Source organism: Nematostella vectensis, chromosome 3 (assembly GCF_932526225.1).
Source record: "Nematostella vectensis chromosome 3, jaNemVect1.1, whole genome shotgun sequence".
Lineage (NCBI taxonomy): Eukaryota > Metazoa > Cnidaria > Anthozoa > Actiniaria > Edwardsiidae > Nematostella > Nematostella vectensis.
In genome coordinates this window covers 10799404-10824817 of record NC_064036.1, presented here as the reverse complement: position 1 = coordinate 10824817, position 25414 = coordinate 10799404, and the positions used below count along the sequence as shown (strand labels likewise).

The following is a 25414-nucleotide window of genomic DNA, read 5'->3' as shown; positions in this document are numbered from 1 at the left end:
GCGCATAGGGGGTGTGTATGAGAAGTGCATAGGGGGGTGTTCGAGAGTTCTGTGTTAGCATAAGGGAGGTTGTGTATCGGTCGCGCAAAAAACATAGGGGATTGTGTCTAGATGTGCGTACAAGAGTGTTATGTTAGAAAGGGACATAACAGAGCCAATGCCAAGGCCACAAACGAAGAGGTTATATCAAAAGCAAGGGGTATTAGCAGGAGCAAAGAAGAAGAAAGTAGTGTGAACAAACAGGCTTTCAGAAATCCAAGAGCTACCAAACTGACCCCGAAATATAACTGGCTACCGCACAAGAAGAACAGAAAAACAGGGTGGGGTGGGGGATAACAAGTTGGCAGGGCAAACAAGCAGGAAACAATGTATGGTGTGATCTCATTTAAAATCTTTTAGACTAATATTCCACTCGTTTAAACTCTCATAATAAATAATTCTCACTAATTACATCAGCTTCTGCTGTTACTGTGCCAAAAAATTATTCAATGAACGGCACCATAAAAAAGATTATTATGGAATATTTTTAGTCCGAAATATTAAAATATCTTTGTTTAACATTTGTAAAGAAATTGTTCAGAGACATTCTGGGCAAATTACTTAATATAAAGTTAAAACTTAGTCGTGTTAGCACAACTTGTGGCGGTTCTCCACCAGTATTTTAGTATGCCCTAGTTAAAATAATGTTTTCATTGTTATTCATTATTCCAATATTGTTAGGTACAGCGAGACAAATAAAACAATAAACACTAAAACATATGCGATTCTTTTGACGAATCACAAGCAAGAATTCAGTTGCTAAAATTTGTTGACTGTTTATGGATATCTACATAAATTAAGTGTGATTGATTGAGATAAACATTCCCGGTTTTACTAGTCGCGCTGTTATAATGGAATAGTTGACATTCCCAAAAAAAACGGGTTTTGCATCATTCGCATAACCCTGAAATATCGTATTACTTTTAATAAAACAAAAATCAATTTTTCTAAGAATCTAACAACACTCAGAAATGGATGGCAGCAGAGCAGATTCCAAGAAAACGGCATGCGCAGTTAGCAAGGAGCTGACGTCATACCCAGAATGCCCCGGATTAGACCCTGGCTTCTGAATGGCCACACATGGCAAGAGCCAGGCATCTGATTGGTGATTAGCATTACCAGTCGCTGGAGTGTGTTCTGCGGTTAGAAAGTACAAGAACAGCAGTTGGTAATGGCGATGAGAAAGGAGAAGAATAGAAAAGACGCTTAAATGATGGATTTATCAAAGATGAAGCCTAAATCTTTGTGTGATCTATTTTGCAAGGTTACAAGCTATCAAAACATGCAAGTCATTGACTACGGAAGCCAATAAAACATGCAAGGCATTGACTACAAAACCACATACAGAAAACTACTAATCGACTAGATGAATATTTGACTTTTGCTAGGTTACTTGTCGAAACATACCACAGAATTTCCTGATGGAGACAATAATTATTTGATCGAGAGAAGTAATCTAAACTAAAATAATTGGAATGAACATAATCTAGATTAAAAATTGGTTATATGGTTATTTTTGTATTTGTATCCAGTATAATTTAATATTAAAATCAAAGTGGCTGAGAGGGATAGACAAGGAGTATGTAAGAATGATTGTAAAGATTTAGTTGTGAAAAGAGCGAAGGTGAATGAGAGAGTGAGGAAGAATGACGCTATGCACAAGACCTGTGAAGGGTTAGATTCTATTAAAAAAAATCAACATAAAGCTCATTACAATCTTTGTTTATTTGTTGACATGATTGACGCATGAGTTGTTATTAAAATTCTATAAGTATAAGGATTTAATATTGTCTAGTCACCAGATTTTGTTGTCAGTCTGGAAGAGATGCAACTTATTACATGGCGGCTAACTGTAACTAAAATATATAATTTAGCCTAATATCCATTCTATATGCGCTCCTTGAGTCAGAGTAGCATTTTAACTAATACTCTTTGACTCAAGCAATGATTTCCTTTGAAAGAAAAATGCACATTTTTTTTACCCGAGGTGCACAAAGTAGTACGCCAAGGAAATTATCTGATAAGCCCCCAGAAACACCTTTCACATTTTACTTTACTTACCACTCAAAAAGAAAAAAAGTGCACAAGTATACCGTAACTTATCGAGCTCTATACAATTTCAAGGTTTTAGTAAAAATGCACGCCTAGAAGTGCGTTTTTAATCTATCTTTTATAATACTTTGTTTTGGTGGCCACGGTAGCGCGCAGCGACAGTTTAAAAAGGGGGCTGTTGTGATTATCCGACTTCATTTCGGCATATGATATACATAGTAAAACCCCATTAACTCGAAGCTTGTTAGTGGGGGTTTGAGTTATCGGGGTCGATCGAAAATAATACATATATTTATAAAAAGCTACTTATATTGTTATAGACTTTAAAAACAACACATGTGCAAGTTATCAGGGATGTTCGAGTTTTCGGGGTTTTGAGTTCGAGTTTTCAGGGTTTTGAGTTCGAGTTTTCAGGGTTTTGAGTTCAAGTTATCAGGATTTTAGTTCGAGTTATCAGGGTTTTGAGTTCGAGTTTTCAGGGTTTTGAGTTCGAGTTATCGGGGTTTTGAGTTCGAGTTATCAGGGTTTTGAGTTCGAGTTATCAGGCTTTTGAGTTAGCTGTATACAATGGCTGGTATTTAGATTCAAACCGCAGGAAAGCCGAGCTAGTTCAAGTTATAGGGGAGTTTAAGTTAGCGGGGTTCTACTGTATATGGAGCTAAGCAAAAGAGCAGCTGCCTTGAATTAAAGTTTCAAGTCTTTTAAATAATGGCATTCATTTAAGCACTAGATTAGCCTCTAAAATACTGAACTTAGATACTTACTTTTTGGAACAGAATTTTAGAGCATCTTCTTTTATACTTCCGTGAGTTTCACTTTGCATTGTAAACAATAACAATGTGCATTCACTTGCACCTTTCTATTTTTGAGAAAATAACGGGATTTTTTTTTAGCTATATGTTATTCAATAATATCCCTTTATATATTCAAATATATTAAATTCTTGGTGATTGTTGATCAATTTAAGATACTAAACCTACAAAAATATTTTATACTAGATCATGAATATTCTAAGAGTTGTTATTTTTATCAATTTAGGAAAGTTCCATGAAAAAGAAAACAAGTTAAGAACATTCAAGCTCAAAATGCTTTCATTCAAATATATAAATATTCATATATAATATATGAATATTTTCAACAAGACTGATTATAGAGGTTTCACCAAAATAAATAAATACGAAAACGCAAATGTGTGAATGGAGTGGATGAGATACGCTATATAAAAATCTGTCTCTGATATAAATGACCATTGAAAATACACTATTATGACGGTACAACTGTATAAATAGTCAACTCAGTATTGCAGGCTCATGGCTCAGCGGTAAGAAACAGGTCAAAATAGTGTGTGTAGAATTTTTCAGGCTACCTTAATGTACCTGATAAAACAACGGAATCCCCTCTAACAATTTTCGACGCGCTTTCTTTGTTGGTATTTAAAACACAGACCATTCGACTTTGTAAACTCCGAAAAAACATCATAGTTAACCGTTTCGTGGGTTTATTAGGTAGCTTCATGTCGTCTGACAAATTCTGTTCCTACCGCCCTTGCCTCCAGACTCACTATTCCCTTCAACCATTCATTGGCAAATTGGCACAGTACATTATATTCACTGGTAAATAGCCATGAAATAACTTTCCCTGACATTTTTGGCTCGGAAGCCCGTGCTGCAATCAAGATTCCCTAACGAGCTACTTCGCTTCATCTGCATCATAATGGACTCTGCTGACCTTGGGTCTGACCTTGGGTCTCCCTTGGGCTTGTCACGCTTCTTACTCTCGAGCTTGGAACCACGTAACACATTCACGTATGCCATGTAACGCTTGTACTGAAATAGAAATAGAGAACCGAGTCACGTAACGCATGCACGTACGCCATGTAACGCTTGTACTGAAAATGAAAAAGAGAGCAGAGTCACGCATTCATGTATGCCATGTAACGCTTGTACTGAAACAGAGATATAGAGAAAAGAGTCACGCTTTACTGAAACAGTGATCAAGAGGACCGAGTCACGCTTAAATAGAGATAGAGATAGCCGAGTCACTCTTGTACTGAAATAGAGATAGAGAGAATCGAGTCACTCATTTACGTATGCCATGAGCGAACAGAATCAGACTGGTACTGAAACAGAGATAGAGTACTGAGTCACGTAACGCATCCGTGTACGCCATGTAACGCTTGCACTGAAATAGAGATAGAGAACCGAGTCACGCATTCATGTACGCCATGTAATGCTTGTACTGAAATAGAGATACAGAGAATCGAATCACGTAACGCATTCATGTACGCCATGTAACGCTTGCACTGAAATAGAGATACAAAGAATCAAGTCACGTAACGCATTCATGTACGCCATGTGACGATTATATTGGAATAGAGATAGAGAACCGAGTCACACATTCATGTACGCCATGTAATTCTTGTACTGAAATAGAGATACAGAGAATCGAATCACGTAACGCAATCATGCACGCCATGTAACGCTTGTACTGAAATGAAAATACAGAGAATCAAGTCACGTAACGCATTCATGTACGCCATGTGACGATTATATTGGAATAGAGATAGAGAACCGAGTCACACATTCATGTACGCCATGTAATTCTTGTACTGAAATAGAGATACAGAGAATCGAATCACGTAACGCAATCATGCACGCCATGTAACGCTTGTACTGAAATGAAGATACAGAGAATCAAGTCACGTAACGCATTCATGTACGCCATGTGACGATTATATTGGAATAGAGATACAAAGAATCGAGTCACGTAACGCAATCATGTACGCCATGTGACGATTATATTGGAATAGAGATAAAGAGAATCGAGTAACGTAACGCAATCATGCACGCCATGTAATTCTTGTACTGAAATGGAGATACAGAAAATCAAGTCACGTAACGCAATCATGCACGTCATGTAATGCTTGTACTGAAATGGAGATACAGAGAATCAAGTCACGTAACGCATTCATGTAAGCCATGTGACACTTATATTGGAATAGAGAGTATTGGGTCACAACGCATTTATCAGAGAATCACAAGGAGACGACACGAAAAACTACTCACCTCATAATCCAGATAGTCCCTTTTCTCTTGCCACTCCTTCAGAAAACCAGAACATTTTACTGTTTACTAAAATGCTTACTGTTTACCTCACTATCTATTAAACAAGATTTTTGACCTTAGTATTTAGTATGCAGATAATTCATACCTTTGCCTTTATGTTACCCACTTGCTACATAGCCTCTTACCTCACTCCTGGTGCCTATAACTGTCTGTGCATGTCCCCACACTATATTACATAGTGCAGCCAAACCCCCAGATCAAGTATTTACTGCGAGCTAGGCGCAACAATGCGATGGATTCATTTAGGGTATACCTGCATCTCACGTGTGGTTCCGTCACGTGGCTCCTCTTTTAGACAGTCGATCAATTCTTCTTGGCATTGGGAGGCCTATAGAAAAAACACATCAGGCTATTTGCAATAACCGATAGCTACAACTATAGTAGATCCTAGAGTTGACCAGACTATATTCTAACGATATATTTTATAATACGATAATTATACGATATCTAGGTTATTAGCTGCATTCACATAAAATTCAGTATTTACTGCAACAGAATGATTTAGCTTTGACATTGAAATATCGTGCTTCCGCCAAAGTATTCTTTGCCAGATTTCCAACTCGTGAATTCTAAGTAAGAATTGGCTTCTTATCGCAGTTACTCAGAACGTCTCTCTATTTAATGGCCAAAGAGGTTGAGACGTTGAGGTTGAGAGAGACGTTCGAGGCCCTGGAACCAGGGTAGCAGTGGTTACTCGATGTTTATCGCGATGGGTCAAGTCTTGGCCGCAATCTTGCGTGTGACCATTACAAAACAGGATGGCGGCTACCACTTGGCGCATGGCGAAAATCACAAGGTGAATCAGGGCCGTAGCAGGGGGGGGGGGGGGCACTGGGGGCATGTCCCCCCCAAATGACCAGTAGGGGCGAGGCTGTGCCCCCCCCCCCCCAATATTTTCTTAATGTTTCTGTATTGTACCCACCCCCCCTCCCTCCAAATATTTCGAGGCCAGCTACGGCCGTGTGAATGTTTGTGATTCGGTTGGGCTTATGAAACACTACACCATTATAACTGATAATTACCTTGGATTCGTGGCTTTCCAGCTGTTTTGGCTAAAAAGGAACATGTTTATTTCGTTAGATGACAAACAACCAAACGTCCAAGGCTCTTATCATTACTTGCTTACCAATGGTAATTTAGTTTTTGAGAATGGCAACAATGGGCGCTGGAACCGCTTGCTAAAAGAAAAAGAAAAACATCAATGAGCAGCATGCACGAAGTCTAACCAACACCCTAGTATCAACTCTTACCAAGATCCTAGTTTAAACTCTTACCAATAATCTAGTATAAACTCTTACCAAGATTCTAGTATAAACTCTTACCAAGATTCTAGTATAAACTCTTACCAAGATCCTAGTATAAACTCTTACCAAGAATCTAGTATAAACTCTTACCAAGATTCTAGTATAAACTCTTACCAAGAATCTAGTATAAACTCTTACCAAAAATCTAGTATAAACTCTTACCAAGATTCTAGTATAAACTCTTACCAAGATTCTAGTATTAACTCTTACCAAGAATCTAGTATAAACTCTTACCAAGAATCTAGTATAAACTCTTACCAAGAATTTAGTCTAAACTCTTACCAAGATCCTATTGGAGGGGGCAGAGGGGGTGCTGAGAACGTGGCAGCAACTTGATTTATGGCAGCTATCCATTCCGACATATCTGTACGACCCCTGATAACACAAAATACACTATATGAGGCATGGTTGTCCCCAGTTTTGTTCCAAATGAGTCTATTGGTATTTTCTTTTCATTGGATCATCTCATCTCTTTTGGTGTGTTCAAACTACCTAGGTTCAAGCTTATGTGGCTCTACATTTACAAAAGACCCATAGAAACGCCAGGCTGGATAAAACATCCAGTACTTCAGGCCTAAAAATGCCTGCACTGTTTGCATAACATATGTATATTATTGGCGACGGCATGTGTTCCTCATTTTATGGATGGACATGAACAAGGTTTTACTGTATAAGCGCTATATAAATGCTATAATTTTATCATTTTAAGTTGGGAAATTTTGTCTTCTGTTCACCCGAGCATAACTCACTAGGGTTCACTAGTTCATTGTACAAACATTTCACCTTCACTAAGTTTCACTAGTTCATTGCACAAACATAATTTACCTTGCTTGGAAGAGAAACTCTCTCCAGTCTGCTGTGACGAACTTAAAGACAAATGGTCTCTTTTTATAGTCAGTTGCTCGGGAGGCTAATGAGTGATGCACGCCAAGGCAGTGCCGTCTGTCTTCCACTGAGTTTATTTCATCAGGCTTTAAACAAATGCCAAACAATAATTAAGTATTGCTAACCAACTTTGCTCACACTGTCCTAAACCGCAAAATGTGTGCACGTATATCGAATATTAAGCAAACATTAAGTATTGTTAACCAAATCCACCCTGCACTGGTCCAAACCGTACGGAATTGATTTTTATCAGGGTTTTATATCAAGTATTAAAGTAACAATAATCATTGAAAAAACTCAGTCGTATAAAGGCCTATACCATCTCGCTTAGCCTCATTATACCATACGAAATCCACGTAGAATTGCAAATTTGAAAGCCAAAACCAAGTAAGATTCAGTTCTTCAAAAGTTTGGTTAACACTAACTTTATTTGGAACGTACAGTACCTTGTGCAAAAAAAGGACCATGCCCTTGAGTGTTGCATGGAATGGTATCCATTTACGCTTCCATGCAGAGGCTGGAGACAAAAGCAAAGGCACTTCAGCCAATGACACCAGAGAAATGACATATTACAAGCAACAGCGACTCACTTTTCTTTCCCTCTGATTCCATTGTAACTTTTCGGTACAGCAGGCCTTCTTTAAATAATTTGTCTTTTTCATCGACTTGAATCTGAAACGACAACGTACAAAAGTGTAAGATAACCGGAGGTGACCAAGCTGTTTCTCTTAGGGTCCCTGGAAGCAAGAAAGAACGTAGAACATTATACAATAAGTGCAATCAAGGAATATGCAAAGCTTTCTTACCTCTAAGTATGGATTTCCTGGTGATGCCTTAAGATTAGATTGAAAACGGTTATAATTAGTAAAACCTTATGTTTGTGATGATCTACACAAAACAATTTTGCTTATTTATTTTTTCTTTCTGTGTGTTGTTTACTTTGTATGAGCCCCCGTGCACTGAACACAACATACTTATTTACTTACCCGTATACCATTTGCACTTCTTGGAGTTTTTGGGGTGGGCGGTGTATCAGAAGGCTTACTATAAAAGATAATTTCAATATTTAATTTCAATATTTGTACCTTACTATTACTTACTTGCACTGTAGCTCCAACATTAAAACTGTGAGCAGCAAAGCATGCTCAAAGATACAGAATACTTTGCCGGTGATCCCAAAGGACACCCCCGCGTAGCTTTGGGAGTGCCCGCAAAGTATGCTGGTTTTTCGAGCATGGCAGCAAAGATATACAGGGAAGGTTATTTTTTTCAAGCAATCACACAGGAGACATTAAAAGCACTGAGTGGAAACAAGTCAACAAGTTTCGACACTGGTTTTCTTGCTTCTGATTCGAAAGAAGACAACAAACATTTAAAAAAATGTCTTTATAAAACTTTAGAAAGACTGCGCACATGAAGGATGCAATTCATCCAAACATGTTACAACGTTACTATTGAATAGAGTAAATAGCACACCATAGACAACACAAAATGTAACACCTGAAAATACTTGTTATCATAAATCAATAGTTGATCAAACTACTTACATGCCGGACCACTCAAGCGGGTTAGTCCTGATCTCTTGGTATATTGACTGTAAAAAAACACCACAAGGATGCATCAATACATAACAAATACTACTAATACTGAATGTATTTGACTCTACTGTATGGAGCTACCAACAATCATGTCATTATCTTACAGTATCATGGTGTTCTTTTTTTACCTTCAACAAATCTTTAGGGAAATCATGCCCATCACATAACCCAGCCATGTTCTCCAAGAATTGGGAAAGAGTCATCTTCTTGCCAATGTTCTGGAATACAACCACAATACACAATTTATGGCAGATAAAAAAAACACCACAGAGCTTACAGTTAATGACTGGTTAATGCATTAAAATACATATAACTTCACTTACTGCAAGTTATACAACATGGCTTTTATACACCAATGTTTCCTATTAAATTTATATTGTTTAAATACCAGTAATATAAAGTCTGAGCTGGTATAGTATCATCCATCCAAATTTTAAAGTTTATACATAAAGGAGAAGGGTTTAACAATACTCACCTCGCCATGGTGATCAGTGTTGAGAAGAAGAACTGCACAAACTAGAGTGTGGACAGCATCTGAAATGACAGTACTTTAGAATAATGCATCACAACAACAATAGTCAAAGCTGTCAAGTAAAGTTTTCAGATTCGTGTGCTACTGTATTTCAGTTGATTTCGCAACCACACATTTAAAGCAATAATGACCATCTCAAGGATTCATGACTTGATTCATGAACTCTCTTAGCACCCAATCACACACATTTGGTAGAATTGCTTTGTGGAGGGAGGGAGGGGAGGCAAAGTTTCTTCAATATAAAATGCACAGGAGCAGGATCTATGGTAAACCATTTATGATACAATATACACATATTGAGTTATACATATAGCTTCTGTTCAATTCCATACCTGCAGACCCATAATCTGGTGTGTTGCACTGATAATATCTATTAGAGAATGGAATGAGGATTCGTTCTCTTTCTTGCGTCTCTCCTATTAGCAGGAAGGCCTTGGTGAATACGCGCAATGCTTCCACTATTGAAAGTCCACTGAAGTTAAAGAGCTTTAGGTATTCCACAGCTACTGTCTTACCAAATGTAGTACTGCAACAAGAACATGATTACAAAATGTGAGAATACAATACAAAATTTAGTAAGACTCCTCTGTTATTTCGAAGTATTGAAAGAAAATGTTAAAAACATTTGGATAACAATGACTGTACAGTATGTAAGCATTAAAGCTGATTTTTAGCAATAAATCCAAACAGTGTGTTACTGGGATGAAAATATGGGCATAGTTCCTAAAAAGCATGTGTTACTATCTACATAGCCATTCCCAGGTACTGTAAACTGTATATTTTGTACTGTACACAAATTTTGCAAATCAGAGCCAGCTACAATGCTTTGTACAGTGTCACTATCTTTATATCTTGTACTGACCAATAATTTGTGTCATGACAGTTTTGTATATGAAAACCAATATCACCGTAGATTTACTCACTTTTTATAAAGCTGAGGGGCCACTTGGTCTTTTGTAAAACCGTCTAGACTAAAGAGCCTGAACGCCAGTGTTCGTGGGCTTTCATGTTCGACCCATCTGGGTTTTCCTATTAAAGAATCACTAGAAAGGGGCCCATCGTAATCTTCTACTCTGGGCGGTACAATGCTTCCATTTCCAGTCCTGTGGTCATCTAAACTCCCACTTTGTAATAGTATTCTCTCATGACCATGTGAGGATGATGCATGAGGCGGTAATGATGTCGAAGGTTTTAGACGTGATGGTGCATGTCCCTGGTGATGGGAGGTATAGGGGCGCTCCGGTAAACTAGTCCCACTAGAAGATAATTGTAGGTTCTTTCCACATTTCCTACACTTTATCCTAGTAGGGCTTTGCGGTGTACCTCCTTCCCTATGCAGCCCTGGTGAACTTGCCAGGAGACTTGTGCCACCGCAATAAGGACAACTATGAGGAAAAGATTGTGCACTAAGGTGAGATGAAATGCTAGAAGATGATGAGCCAATTTTATTCTCAGGAAAACTGTTCCTATCTCTCTTCACAACTGGTAATTTTTCAACAGTTTTTGGAGGGCGCCCATCTATGGGAAAGTATGTCATAAGTCTGTAAGATTCATCTGTTTCTGTTGGTGAATATTGTCCATCTGTCCCATGTATGTACCCTTTGCCACTTTGGCCACTTGATAGGCAAGTATCTTCAGACTTTGAGCCTATAGTTCTCCTCATGCTTTGACTTGCGTTCAGTTGACTTCTATTTTTGCCATGACGCTGTTTTTGATAATCTGAACAGGATATGCGCTGAGGGCCCAAAGGGGCCGATGCAGTTCGATGCAACTTGGCTTGATATAGCTGGACTTTAGGGTCAGCAACAGTGAATGTTCGTAGGTAGGGCTTGGCCCGTTGTCTTGCACCTGTGTCTATAAAACAAAAAAGGAAGGTTGGGTTAGAACGGGGACAAAAACAGGAACACCACCTAACTATATCAACTAACTATATCACAGTAGTAAGTTGATCATAATACAGTACACCAGGTGACCACAGTACCAGCAAGGAGTATCATAACCTCCACTAGCGAGTGTTAAGCCCTAATTAAATACTCAACACTTGGTAATCAAGGCTCACACTTTTAATGATGCAATCAAGAACTAAGCCACTTGCACTCTGAGAAATTGTACTGCTCGCACACGATTGTATGTTTTAAGATGATGCGAAATAAAAAAAAAATAAAAAATACGCAATACAGCAACTCTTATTATTGGGAATGTAATTTTAAATTATTCTTCTTTGGTATAATATGCACAAGTCATGAGTACTCACAAGTGCAGCTTATGATACTCGTTGCCTGTACTGTATGGTAACACTCTCAATGCCTTCTCTACTAAACAATTAGATGACACAGGTGCAAAGCATCAGGGTGACTATTTGCCAATAGTTATGGAGCTATCTCTCACTGGATAGATAGTGTACCGCCTTAAAGGGAGGATCTAGTATCTCACTGGATAAATAACGCATTTTACTAATGAACGGTTTTATATATGTACATACAGTACATATGTGAGATGATAGTCAAATACAGCATGTAGTCACCCCTGCTACCCCCGAGTAGCAGGTAAAATGACATGTGGATAGATTCTGGCTGCAATCTACTGTATGATAAATATACAGTATAGTCTCATTTGCAGCTGTCTAGTTGTCAGTATGAAAGACCAATTTTCATGGATCAAACTTAATTGATTATTATCTAGAAATGCTGGGGTGATATATTCAAAATTACTCTGCAATAGAGAGAGTCTTGGATGTCATGATAGCACAGACTATAACGAGCTCTTGGATAAAAAATAACAGACACTGTAGGAAAAAAATGATGTCAACTTTATCTGAAAATAAACAAAATCCTAACCAAAGCATGAAATAGCAATGTTTCTTTCACAAACAGAAAACTAAATATATATGTATTGAGTTTAGCTATATGGCCATATTATTTAGTGTCTCTCTAAATTTATATTCCATATTCTAATGAAATGCCTCATACTCTGAAGTGCCACTGAATCAATTTGTGACAAAGCCAGTACAAATTATAGTGCACAGCAAAAACTGCTTGATGTATACACAGTGATCGCTGAGTCTGGGGTCAGTCTTGACTTCAAATGCATCAACATTGAGTGTAAATATGACAAGGATTTGTCACTGATAAATAACAGAAAATAACAGAAATCCAAAGGGAGGTAATGCAATTATACAGTGGCGATTTCTGGCTGGTAAAAGATCACTAAGCACATACCTGAAATCACTGAAAATCACATGCAGACAGACTTCCTCCCTTTTCCTAATATCTGCTGTGAAGTCTAGCTTAATATTAACTTTTTAAAAGATCCTGTTACACAAGATCTGTCAATGAGATCTCAGAGCTAGGATTACAGGGGTTAAGCATGAAAGCAAAAACAGTAATCTGTGCTATAGTTAGGTACATTCAGTGATTAGGGATTAGAAAGAGTGAAACAGCAAAACTCTTGAGCAGGAAGAGGATGCAATATATTATTATTGGTTGTGTATGAGTGAATTGGCCACCTACTGTAAGATCAGTTTGTCTGAAATATGATAGTTAGACTTAGCAGACATCCTGTATAGAGATTCCACAACATTCTTATTGCATTGGTAACACAACTGAATACACATACTAAAGATTTGACAACAGAAAATATATAGTAAATTTACTGCAGCAAAATGTTAAAGGAAATTATTTGGAAAAAAGACACATCGCTCAAAACTGAATCACTCATGCCTTATGCTTGTTATTCAAGCGCTGGGTATCAGTTATAGCTTTATCCGAAAAGGTTTATACTGTAGGATAAAATTATTCAAGTCAATCTGCTAAGCAAATCAAGAAAAAAATATTTCTATAGATTGTGATAAAATACAAAATTACATCTCTATTTTGATATTGTAATATATCAAATATATTGTTATATTAGAGATATTGTTTGTCTTAGTCTGTAAGTAGTCTTTTGAATGTTTTGATTGCATGCATGAGTGGTGACTTTTTCTCATAAACAAGCTAATTCCTATGACAAAAGCAATCCAAAAGATAGAAGAATACCTCACACAGATTAGACTAATCTGTAAAGCAAAACATATGTTACAACACAAAAGCAATAAGCAGGCATTCTTTTGATACAGAAATTATATTGCTTTCGCAGCTTTGGTTTAGCCCTCTTTGAATGTTAACTGCTCTGTTACTTTCTATGAAAAACATTAGTTTATCTTCAATAAACAAAATCTCACCTTGCAAATTCTCTAAGCTAAATTACTGCATGCTGCAAAATCTTTAGGGACCAGTTCCTAGAATTTTCTCAGACAAATCTAATTTCAGGAAAAAAACCCTCATCCTGCTTAGCTTGACTTCCTGCTCATGCAATTCTAATATCTGAATCTGAATACTAATTAGCAGTGACTATTGTATGTGTGGTTTGAGCAAATTTGAATAATTGGTTGCCTGGAGGCAGCCTTAGTAAAGGTTAAAAAGTCAAAGATGTAGCATAAAACTAGAAGTATACGGAAACAGAATGCCTAGAGGTGTAAGACTTTTCATTTTATTATATAACAGAATTTTCTATAGTTTCTTAATTGTAAATATCTATTATTATTATTATTATTATTATTATTATTATTATTATTATTATTATTATTATTATTATTATTATTATTATTGTTATTATTATTATTATTATTATTATTATTATTATTAAAGTAATAATTTATCAGTTCAAATAATAATAATAATGATAATGATAATAACAATATATATATGAACAAAAAAGAAATTAACCTGACCGTTAATGTGCGGGGATGATACTTACCTAGATACCATAGCCTATATTTTTACTTGTTATATTTTTCTTTTAAAAATGGTAAAAGTGAAATTAATGTATCTAGTGTGAAAAATATGACTTCAAATGTTTCCCGGGAAAACCTTTTCATGATACATACCCTCTCTGAGACGTAAGAAGAGCTCATCTGTCGAGTCTTTAATACACTGCACCACTGAAAAAAAAGCAAACAGCTATTTTAATGTACTTTAAGTGGAAAGGCAGTGATTATGCTGCAGCAACTCTTCATGCTTCAAATATATCATAGCAATCAGCAGATAATTGATTGAGAAAGGAAAGATATAAACTGTGATACTTTATATCTTTTCCAGTAACCCAATTGTAATTTCTACAAGGTAGTCTGCGAACTAGAGAATGATAAGGAGAAAGTTGGGGACATAGACAATAAAAATTAAGAGGGTGGTCCAGTATTTCCAGTCTTTGTATAGTGATAGGTGGGCAGATGGAGGGATGGGCACATAAATAAAGCACTGCATGGCTCAAAAGTGGTTCTTGAATATCTTTTACACACTATTTCACAATACTGTAAGTGATAAAAGATTTCGCTATCCACCTATTCACCCCAACAAGTCTGGCTAACATGAGAAAGCAGTCTGATATTTGATTTGTACTTTAGGTGAAGTCTGAAGTACTACCCCCGGCTCCCATCCCAATATTATTTTTCTCAGAGGACAAAGTGTTCCCTACATTATGACTATGCAGGGAGTATTTTGGGGGAGGGTATGGGGGTGGGGGGTGAATATCAATGTATTGAAATATAAGTGCATGTAAATGCAACTTTAAATCCCTATAACAAGCCAAACAGAAAGATTATAGCATTGATGTTCCTGTAACCAATAAAGCTGCTTAGCAGACTTAATTTATTAGTAATACCTTCACTAGTGGTGAGCTGAGTAATGGGCTTGCCATTAACTTCAAGAATAACATCACCAGCACGGACCTAGTAGAGAGATCAGTCAAAATAGATTAAGATGCAACCAGACTTCAAGGTTTATAACTTTGTCAAGAAGTGTGCCACTAATCTCAAATCTGTAGTTGCTGTAATCTGTCCTACATGCGCATACTGTACGGCCTTTACAGTAGTAGCACACCCCAAATTTTGGTAACAAAAAACAAAAGCTTTGATTAATAATAATAATGTCTTTATTAAAATATTGGTAAAAATACATACGAATAAGTCTAAAACTATATAATGCTATATAATATATAATTAAAATCTAAATATAAATCTTAAAATCTATAAATCTATCATCAGGTCACTTATACGCTGCTGTATTTAATGTTTGAAACAAGGATATCCACCATTTTATTAAATGATAAATCTATAATAATTATTGTGATTGCTTAATAGAGGTTTGCCACTTAACAGAGGTATCTAAAGTATTTTAGTAAAAAAAAATTACTGCATTTGGGGAGTTTGTGTAAGGACTGCTAAAAAGGGGGATTGCTGTTTGACTGTATTTTGTAATCAAGGGACCCCCACAATTGCTTATATTTTGGTCACTTGTTTGCCAATTAGATATAATGAAGAATCTGGTCACAAATGTGACCATTAAGTTACTAACTACTGTATGAGCCCTGCCAACAACCAGTTTCCCTTCCCTGCCAACAACCAGTTTCCCTTCCCTGCCAACAACCAGTTCCCCTTCCCTGTCAACAACCAGTTCCCCTTCCCTGCTAACAACCAGTTCCCCTTTCCTGCCAAAAACCAGTTCCCCTCCCCTGCTAACAACCAGTTCCCCTTCCCTGCTAATGACCAGTTCCCCTTTCCTGCCAAAAACCAGTTCCCCTTCCCTGCTAACAACCAGTTCCCCTTCTCTGCTAACAACCAGTTCCCCTTCCCTGCCAACAACCAGTTCCCCTTCCCTGCTAACAACCAGTTCCCCTCCCCTGCTAACAACCAGTTCCTTTTCCCTGCTAACAACCAGTTCCCCTTCCCTGCTAACAACCAGTTCCCCTTCCCTGCTAACAACCAGTTCCCCTCCCCTGCTAACAACCAGTTCCTCTTCCCTGCCAACAACCAGTTCTCCTTCCCTGCCAACAACCAGTTCCCCTTCCTTGCTAACAACCAGTTCCCCTCCCCTGCCAACAACCAGTTCCTCTTCCCTGCTAACAACCAGTTCCTCTTCCCTGCTAACAACCAGTTCCCCTTTCCTGCCAAAAACCAGTTCCCCTCCCCTGCAAAAAAACAGTTCCCCTCCCCTGCCAAAAACCAGTTCCCCTCCCCTGCTAACAACCAGTTCAACTTCCCTGATAACAACCAGTTCCTCTCCCCTGCCAACAACCAGTTCAAGTTCCAATTCCACTTCTCTGCCAGCAACCAGCTCCACTACCAATTCCTGGTTGTAGATGTATTCTGCATTCTGGTGTTCTGTGTTTGCATGAAAAATCAAAATCCATAGGCCCCTAGTATAAAACATGCTGGACTTGAATTTATATGTGCTTATCCTAAGCAGACCAACATGGCACTTAGCATATTCAATATCATTTACAAATTACAGGATTAACCAGTATTTCATCACTTCAATTAACAAAACACTTATAATGTACTTTATCACAGACTGTAAGTAATCTTGTTTGAAGTTTGGAGTGAAATTATCAGCTCCTATAACAAAAAGAAAAGTCAGAGTGTATCTACCAAGAGTAAGAAAACAGCACCATGGCATTCTAAAATTATCAGCTTTTATATATCAACGGCCTTGGTGACAGGTTTTTCACTTTTGTTGCTCTTTTTTATGTCAACACAGAATATAATACACTCTCTATTTCATCTTAAACTCAGCTTTAGTTCAAAATCAGAAACAGTGTTTTACAGTTATTACATCAGGACACTAGAATTCTTGAAATAATTTTGAAGTCAATGCAGAACCTCCTAAAATACTGCTACAATGTCAACAAGTAGAGTTCAAGAAATGCCATAATGATAGATGCATTCTAATGATAATTTGGAGTGATAACAAAATCTAAAGGCAATGTAAATAATTGCTGAATCAAGATTATCTTGCAAATTAAGTAGAATATAAGCTGTTTTTGTAAAGAAGCTCAATAATATTGCATGTGTAATTATCACCAGTTTACTCAATCACAGATATAAAATATAGTGGCAAGCCTCCAAGAAATAAAAAAAATGTATTTTTTTTACTGTATCTTGAGACAAAACAGTAAGTCTTGCTGAAATTGCACTCTAAAAACCTGATATGAAATATCTGTGATTTCGGCTACCACCAACAGTGGATTATCCTAGCAGTATCTATTACCATTAATACCACCATAATCACAGATTATGGCCTGTCTTAAATTACCAGTCAGAATTATCAAAACTACAACTTTTGTTGTTGCACCTCATTAAAAAAAATTTCCTAGTCCCCCCATTTTCCTTCCCTAGTGTAAAACAGCTGTGAGCAATTCGAGAACTGTTTAATCACCCACTTTAACGCCCTTCAGAGCTTTATAGAAACATTTTGCCGGTACATCTCGTTTAAACGAGACCACATAAAAAGCATTCCAGTTTAATTTGTTACGACACAAGACAGAATACAGTTCGTTATTAAATGCAAACAAATGAGGCATTCCTAAGAGAATATTTTCTTGCATAAATGGGATCATTTGTGATATACAGATAAGAAATTCCGAAATTTAAGCTTTCGATGAATTGCAATGGCCTAGCAGCGGTAGGTCAACAATGGTGGCTGAGTGAAATAATACAACCAGAATCAACAGAATGCTTTGTAGACCTTTGACAACCATCACAAACTCCTCTTTTCGATTGTACATTGAGCAATAGATATCACCAGACGCTTGAACATTGTAAATCTTGCGTTGGGGATTTGCTTTCGCTTTTACTCTGCAAGGTTGGGCGATTAGTTGAAGGCAAGATTGCGAACTTGTAGGGGTTGAACGAGAACTGACAGTTTTTCTCACCTTTCCACTCAGATGTGCCGCTCCATTTTGCACCACAGCACAGACCATGGGAGGCAAAGGCGTATCAACGCCGCCAATAACACTGAACCCAAATCCCCCTAAAGCATGGCGCTCTAGAGTGACAAATGTGTCCATGTTCTACACTGTTTCTCATTTCTTCAACACTTCGCCATTTGATCGATTCGAATCGTGACAAGCTGCCCGCTTAGACTTCGGATATCCGAACGCACCCGAATAGTTTCCGATGGGTTTCCGAATACTCCCTAATATTTCCTTTCTATTGTTTAGCTGGAAAAATTTCTTAATGAAGCTACATGTTTTAGCCTATGTTATCTGTTTAAAAGAAAAAAAAATGCATAACTTAAGAAATAGAGGATAAAATATTTGGTGAATCATGGAAAATTTACTTTTCTACTCTCCCCTCCCCCATGAAAAACCCTATAAGCACCTGGTGCATTTTGGGTTATCAACAAAAATGGCGGTAACGAAGTGAGAATACCCAACGGCTTGTGAAGTGACAAGATTTTATCTCCAAATAAAGCCTTCAAACGTCAGCTATCCGAGCCACTTATCGATGTATCTGTTCTACATTCTATACGACTGGAAGAACCGGGATATCGTTTCTGAGGAGTTTGTTGTTTATTTCTTTATGTTTCTGTTGACTTTGCTACAACTGTGTTGACACTCCTGTGGTTACTAACTTGGCAAGAAATTTAACAATTCAAGATGACAGCTGGTATGATAAAAGTACCGAGTATTATGCCACTACGGCTACCAGAAAGCGGTCGAAAGAATATCATAGGTACTACCACGCCGATTGAACTACACACTGATACTCCAGACACGATCATCTACTACACCATCAACGGTATGAAACCGGAACCGTTCAAACAAATTGGCATGAAGTGCACTTACAGGTACAACAAGCCGTTTGTATTAGGCATAGGAAAGAGAACAGTAAAAGCAATGGCGACGTCATCTGATGGTACAAGAGAGAGTTCCATCGTAACCAAGACATTTATAGTCGAGCAAGATTCTTATTCTGATGTAGCAGACGAGCTTCAAAATAGTATGCAGTCAGTATCGACCAATGGAAATCTGAGGAATTCTACTGGAGCTTTTATGGAGGAATTGATAGGTGATTCAGGGGGCATAGATACAATGGATGTAAGAAACAAAGCCACTGGCTCAGTAGCTTGGGGAAGTGTCACCAAACGACCTCTGACCTCAACCCCAGATATCAGGAGGGGGCAAACAGGGTCTGAATTTAGAAAACCACACTCAGAACCAAGATTCATGTCTGCAAGATTTGGCTCCAACAAAGCCACCATTGCCACTCCAGACCAATCATTTGCTGGCATTGATGCTGAGTCACGTGACATGCAAGGGCCAGACAATAAGACCCAGGTTACAAAAAGGCAGCAAGAAACTGATTATTTAAAGTGTATTTTTTGCTTTGCTGCTCGACCATCAGATCCATTTGCAAGGTTCTGCACAGAGTGTGGTTCTCCGTTGCCACCAATGCCGCAGTCACGCCTACCTCCCCCAGAAGGAGGTAAGTTAGGCATGTGTGTCTCCTGTCATTCAATGGTACCCATGAACACAACAAACTGTATTGTGTGTGAAGTCCCTATTCCCCCTCAATGGCAGCCCCAAGCTACTAAAAAGCTTCTCGCTAAGCTTGTTTGTGTTTCCTGTGGTACCGCCAACCCACCTGACTTAAAGGTCTGTGTGACTTGTGAAGCTAGACTTCCTCAGGATGCTAAACAGATCTACTCAGGAACTAATGCACCTCCGATACCCAAGAGTGACATGGGAAGTTTTATAACATGTTCAAAGTGTACAAGGGTGAATAGTAGTGATGCCAGATACTGTGACTGGTGCGGGGAGAAGCCTTCTCTCTACCTTTCCCCAATAGTGTGCTCGCAGTGTGAGGCCTCCAACAAACCATTCTCACGGTAGGTCAATGCTATCTAATTTAAAAGGCATCAGTAGACTACATTGCTAAATTTATCCTATTGTCATGACCATAAAATACATCTTCTTTCTATTACCTATTGCTAGTTCTAAAGACAAGATACTGGAGCTTACTCTACTTTTCAACCTCCTTCAATGTTGTACTATATACACTCTTTTTTATAAGAACCTTTTATATATGAACCACCAGCCTGAGATTTCACCAAATTTTAAGAACATTCTAAGAACATGCAGAGGCTCCAATAGCAGAAAAAGTTTTTTTTTAGTTCTGGTTTGTTCTAAAATGCAGAATCCAATTGTGCTCATATAGTCAAAACCTTATTATTGCTATTGATCATTATTGGAATTCTCTGCCTAATAATTCATGGGGTATTAAATATGTACACTAATATTTAAGAACATTGTTCAGAACATATTTATCCTTTAAAATTTCCCAAAAATAAGAAAGGCCCAGCCTCAACTGAAAATTAGACTTTCTTATAAAAAAAGAGTTTATAACATTTGCCACACTATACTTACCTCACTATCTGTATCAGTCACCTATATGTAACAGTCAGCTAACTATATTTAACATTCAGTTCACTATGTGTACTCACATTACTATGCTATAATAGCATAATAATGTGAGGGTTACATATAGTGAAGTGATATACAGTACTTTAAGGTAATTCCCTTGAAATAGTTCTACAACCCAGAATTTTTTTAGACTTGGCATAAACAATATTGAAGTTAAGGGCTTTCAAAAAATGTAATAAAAAAATGGGGGTACCGAACTCGTTTTTACAACAGAGGGGCGTAGTGTTGACGCGTTTTTACTGATCGCGCAAGGAAAAATCCCTACTCTTAGTTTTCAAAAAGAGTGCCTATAGTCATTAGAAAATTAAGTTCTGTTTGTCGAGCTGCCAAAATCCGATCTCCTAAACAATAACCCATAGTAGCTAATGTTCAAAACAAATCACATTTTAAGAGATCGCACTAAAAGACATTGTTTTCGCCACTATTCATATGTTAAAAAGCACCATTTTGAAGTATTTTTAAGGCTTTTAAGAGAAATAACAAAACTTCTACAACCCAACTTTTTTTCTTTTTTCAGTATATCATTTTTCCATATATATTTAACTATTTGAGCAAATAAAAAATGGGGGTAACCGACTTCGTTTTTCTGTCAAAGCGATTTTAAGTAAAAAACGGCGCGCGCCTTTTGCTGTGTTTTCTTGTACAACTGTGGCGCGCACGCACACTTAATACCGGAAAATTCGAACAAACAGCGCACGCCACAATGCGCAGAAGGGGTGCGCAGTGCAATTCAAGGGAATTACCTTAACATTCACCTTACTACTGTATACTGTATGTAACAGTCACCTCCTATATGTAACAGTGACCTCACCTATTCACCTATTTATCAGCCTGCTTCCATATATTGACCAACATTTCCATCTCCAGTTTCTGCAACTCCTGCGGGTGCACTATAGACCCCCCACCAAGAGTGACGCATAGCATGGCGTCTAGCGTGATTGGCATGCTGGTAGAAAAGGACACCATCCGTGAGAGGATGGGAAGAACAGATAGCGCCACTTGGCTTCCTGTTTCCATGCCAACATCATTTGCTGAGAAAGAAGATAAAGGTAAAATTTGACATGTAATAAAATGACTTGCAGAAGATATTGGCAGATATTCATAGTATTATCTGTATTTGACTGCAGACAAATCAATTCAGCAGAGATCAAGGGGGAAGATCTATACATTTATCCGATATGACTTTGAAAATTATTGGAAGACTGTATTTATGAGAGCCAGTAGGCTTAACGACCTGCGACAATTGCGTAGTGGGAAGTTGCCTAACAACTTATTTGCCTTATAACTGGACGTCCCTTATAAATAGCATTCCCTACACCTACAGGACCTACAGCAAGCAGTAAAAAATGGTTAAAACACAATTAACAGCTTGCAATTCAAAATAAGGAAATACTGTAGACAAAAAATATCAATTAAAATTCAAAACATTGACTTTTTTACTTCAGCTTTGAAATTGTATGAACTTTTTTATGGCCTACCATTGGTTTGTATCTTTAATCGTTTCAAAAGAAACAAATGACTATCTCAAGCAAAAATGCTCATAATAATGCATTGTATTTTCTACCTTCAGCAACTTCAACTGTTGGCCTCTTCTATCCATCTTCACAAGCTCTGTCTGCACAGAGTGAGCTAGAGGGTACAGAGCGCGGCCGACTTGAAGCATCACGCGATAGGAGACCCGCCCTAGCGGCAGTAAGTCCTGGTCAAGGATACTGGAGACAACAGATGGACCACGTCTGCTCGCATCTCCGCGCACACGCTCAGAACAACCCTGACTTTAGGAGTATCATTGGTGAACCACGCCTTGGGAAGATCATCTCTGCGGCGGTTCACGAAGATCTTAATGGCGATGAGGTAACACTGACAGTGACTTATGCGCGGCGGGATGGGAAGGAACAGTGGAAAGAAAAAACTAGGGCAGTGGAAGAAAGCCTGCGAGCTCTGACGTTAGGGAGAACTGCGAGTAGAGATAGTTTGAATAACAGTCAGACAAGCTTAAGAAGTATTCAGAGTAATTCTAAAGGCAAGAGCAAGAAAGTGAAGAAGAAGACAACTAGCCAGAAGACAGGTAAGGTACCAAAACTTAAGGAATCTGAACGTTTATTGATAAAAGAGCTGGGCGCCAAGGGCCAAGGAAGAGAAGAGGAAGTGGAAAGGCTGCTAGATGAGGGTGCGAACCCAGACGTCGAAGCACCTGATGGCACACCACTGATTATCCATGCCACCGCGAACAAACACCTAGACTGCCTTGCTACCTTGGTTAACGCTGGTGCAAATGTAAATGCGAAAAATCTTTCCAAGGGAAACACAGCCCTCCACACTGCCGTCCTCTTAGGGGGTGATGGGGCAAAGTTTGTGGATGCGTTACTTGGCCTGGGTGCCAAGAGTGACTTGAAGAATGACGCGGGACAGACACCTTATGATCTCGCAGTGTCATCTGGCCATGACTCCATCGCTAAAAGGTTTGCGTCCAACGTAGGGGATGAACTACTCCAGAAACTAACTAAACCACAGAAAACCAAATTCACAGCCGAATAGCAATATGTATCATTTTGATTTGATGTGTCACGCGATGCGTCGACTTGAGAGATAGACAATACGATGCACGTCAGAGATAGATGGTGTGACATGTTGTCGCGTCGCGCCAGTTGTCGTGTTTAGCTGCGACGTAGCGAAAAGACGTGTAACCTTTTTGCATTGTCAAAGGAGCGTGGCGTGTTACACAGGTCGCGAAATCTCGAGGCCATATAGCGCAACACTTTGCAAAGAGCATATCTAATAACGCCTCAGGTAACATTTCGACAGTGGTTGTTTTTTAACCTTTTGCTTTTATACTTAGCAATTTACAACTTGACTTAATATTACAGTGGGACCTCGATGTAAAGATATAGCAAAAATTAAGTCACTGTTTTATCGATAATATCGAGTTAATCCTTATTAATTCTTATACCAAGAATATCTTTATATTGGGTATCTTAAAATCGAGGTTCCACTCTAGTTTGTTTCTCAAGTTTGTTTTTAAATTTTATTTACTTTTTTAAATACTCACTTTCCCAGGCCCCCATTTTTTTTGAACCACTGCTATTTGCATTTCCTGTCAAGCACCTGTCCGTATTTCTCTTTTGTGGTTTTGCACTTGCGATTCCCTGAGCTTTAAATCAATCGAAAATTCCGATCCTGGTTTAAGTTTGATACTGCCCGTATTATAATTAACGCTGCGATATTATTTGACTACTATTCCGAGACTTCGAAATTAGAGTTACGAATCAAAATGATGCTTTTTTGATTTGCATCTCTTATATTCGCCGAATTGACTGAGTTCAAAGATAGAATCGGATTTTTGTTGTTGTGGTTGTTGTTTGATTGGCATTTTTCTCGGATTCTTATTGATCAGGCAGAGCTGAATGTTTTAAAAACATGCTTTTTAATTTTGGCTTTTTAATTTTTGCTTTGTATTTATGTATTTATTAATTATTAATGGTTTCATAGCGTAACAGACGTGGACTCAGACATTTAAAAGATTAGTTAAAAGATTTGGAATAAGGGAATTGGAATGAAATTTACGTCACCATTTGTGTAAGAAAGTTATTGGAAGTTTTTGTTGGGCGTATTTTTTTTAGTTTGGAAACCATTTTTCTTCACAATCAATATACGCACAGCAAGAAAGTATAGGCCGATAATAATGGCTTTATAAACAAATAAGGCAAGGTTTATTTGATATTACGAGCCTGGTCAAACGGTTGTAAAATGGCATTGAAACATATAATATATGTATATATATTAGTTGCTGACTATGTAGACTATTCTGATTCTTCTCTCCTTGCGAAATCCCGTTACTCAATTTCCTGATAAAGAGCGGGGAAGATTCACGCAGAGTCGCTTCGAACTACTTTACGCAAAGAGCTGAGTTAAAGTTAGGGAGGTTGAATCCTATGTCTATGATGTATGAGGTGCGAACTGTATTTATTGTTTATTTGTTTTTATGATATATAATTGTGATATATCTTTTCTTAAACGAGAAACGCACGTATCGTGACCCATCATCACCATCTATTTGTCGAACGTCTACTCTGTAACTTTTACTCCGCGTAATGCCTTTTTTCACATCAGCCCTATCGCTTACACTAGCTTCTGAAAAAAATTGCTTTGCCATATTTTGCATTTCTGCGACATCTTCACTTCACGGATTATTTGTTGGTTTCCACTATTATTTCCTCTCAGGAATCACGCCAGAGATGTATAAGAAAGTAATCATTACTGGTGATATCATCTGATTGACAGTCGCTTTCCTTTCATTTGGTATACCAACAAAACTCCGGGCTCATGGCATGTTTAAGCGGAAAGTAACAGCGATGACGTCACTCAGGCTATCATCGGCAATTAGCTATGGCGTGCATCCTCACTCCATGTGGGTAACATAATGGGTAAAGATGAAATACGCACACAAAGCGTGCGCAGTCATATCTGATACTTTTATGAAGATATGACCGTCACAGCAAGGAATCTGTTAATGGGTCTAGTAATTGGAATGTCGAAGTTAGAAATTAGCAGTGTTTTTGCCAGTGAGAACTTCAGTTAACG

General features: G+C 38.0%; 2 protein-coding genes across 10 annotated transcripts; one reads left to right on the top strand and one right to left on the bottom strand.

Moving 5' to 3' along the window:
* Positions 1-369: 369 nt before the first annotated feature.
* Positions 370-18478, bottom strand: LOC5506162 (PH and SEC7 domain-containing protein 1). 9 transcript variants are annotated; one of them, XM_032374543.2, is made up of 20 exons: positions 18281-18477; positions 15233-15299; positions 14460-14513; positions 10459-11389; positions 9868-10061; positions 9479-9537; positions 9132-9221; positions 8953-8999; positions 8392-8449; positions 8212-8238; positions 7996-8077; positions 7852-7922; positions 7346-7491; positions 6803-6895; positions 6343-6394; positions 6239-6268; positions 5470-5544; positions 5157-5192; positions 3820-3917; positions 370-1176 (listed from the first exon to the last, which is right to left on the bottom strand). In XM_032374543.2, the coding sequence occupies exons 1-20, from the start codon at positions 18413-18415 to the stop codon at positions 1155-1157; spliced, it is 2367 nt and encodes a 788-aa protein (XP_032230434.2). In that variant the 5' UTR covers positions 18416-18477; the 3' UTR covers positions 370-1154. The 9 variants fall into 9 exon arrangements, with proteins under 9 accessions (XP_032230434.2, XP_048580970.1, XP_032230436.2 ...); XM_048725013.1 differs by having other exon boundaries at positions 3832-3917; XM_032374545.2 differs by lacking the exon at positions 370-1176 and having other exon boundaries at positions 1748-3917; positions 10459-10920; positions 11134-11389.
* Positions 18479-18728: 250 nt separating this feature from the next.
* LOC5506175 (double zinc ribbon and ankyrin repeat-containing protein 1) lies at positions 18729-24966 on the top strand. The gene is made up of 3 exons (XM_032374562.2): positions 18729-20238; positions 21701-21882; positions 22404-24966. The coding sequence occupies exons 1-3, from the start codon at positions 19007-19009 to the stop codon at positions 23369-23371; spliced, it is 2382 nt and encodes a 793-aa protein (XP_032230453.1). The 5' UTR covers positions 18729-19006; the 3' UTR covers positions 23372-24966.
* The last annotated feature ends 448 nt before the right edge of the window (positions 24967-25414 follow it).

Coding starts and splice junctions, on each gene's coding strand:
- LOC5506175 (XM_032374562.2), top strand. CDS start 19,007: ATGACAGCTGGTATGATAAAAGTACCGAGTATTATGCCACTACGGCTA. Junction 20,239..21,700: donor TCCAACAAACCATTCTCACG/GTAGGTCAATGC, acceptor TTCCATCTCCAG/TTTCTGCAACTCCTGCGGGT. Junction 21,883..22,403: donor TGCTGAGAAAGAAGATAAAG/GTAAAATTTGAC, acceptor TTCTACCTTCAG/CAACTTCAACTGTTGGCCTC.
- LOC5506162 (XM_032374540.2), bottom strand. CDS start 18,415: ATGGACACATTTGTCACTCTAGAGCGCCATGCTTTAGGGGGATTTGGG. Junction 10,062..10,458: donor GCCCCTCAGCTTTATAAAAA/GTGAGTAAATCT, acceptor TTCTTGTTGCAG/TACTACATTTGGTAAGACAG. Junction 8,450..8,952: donor CCGCTTGAGTGGTCCGGCAT/GTAAGTAGTTTG, acceptor TATCTTTTATAG/TAAGCCTTCTGATACACCGC.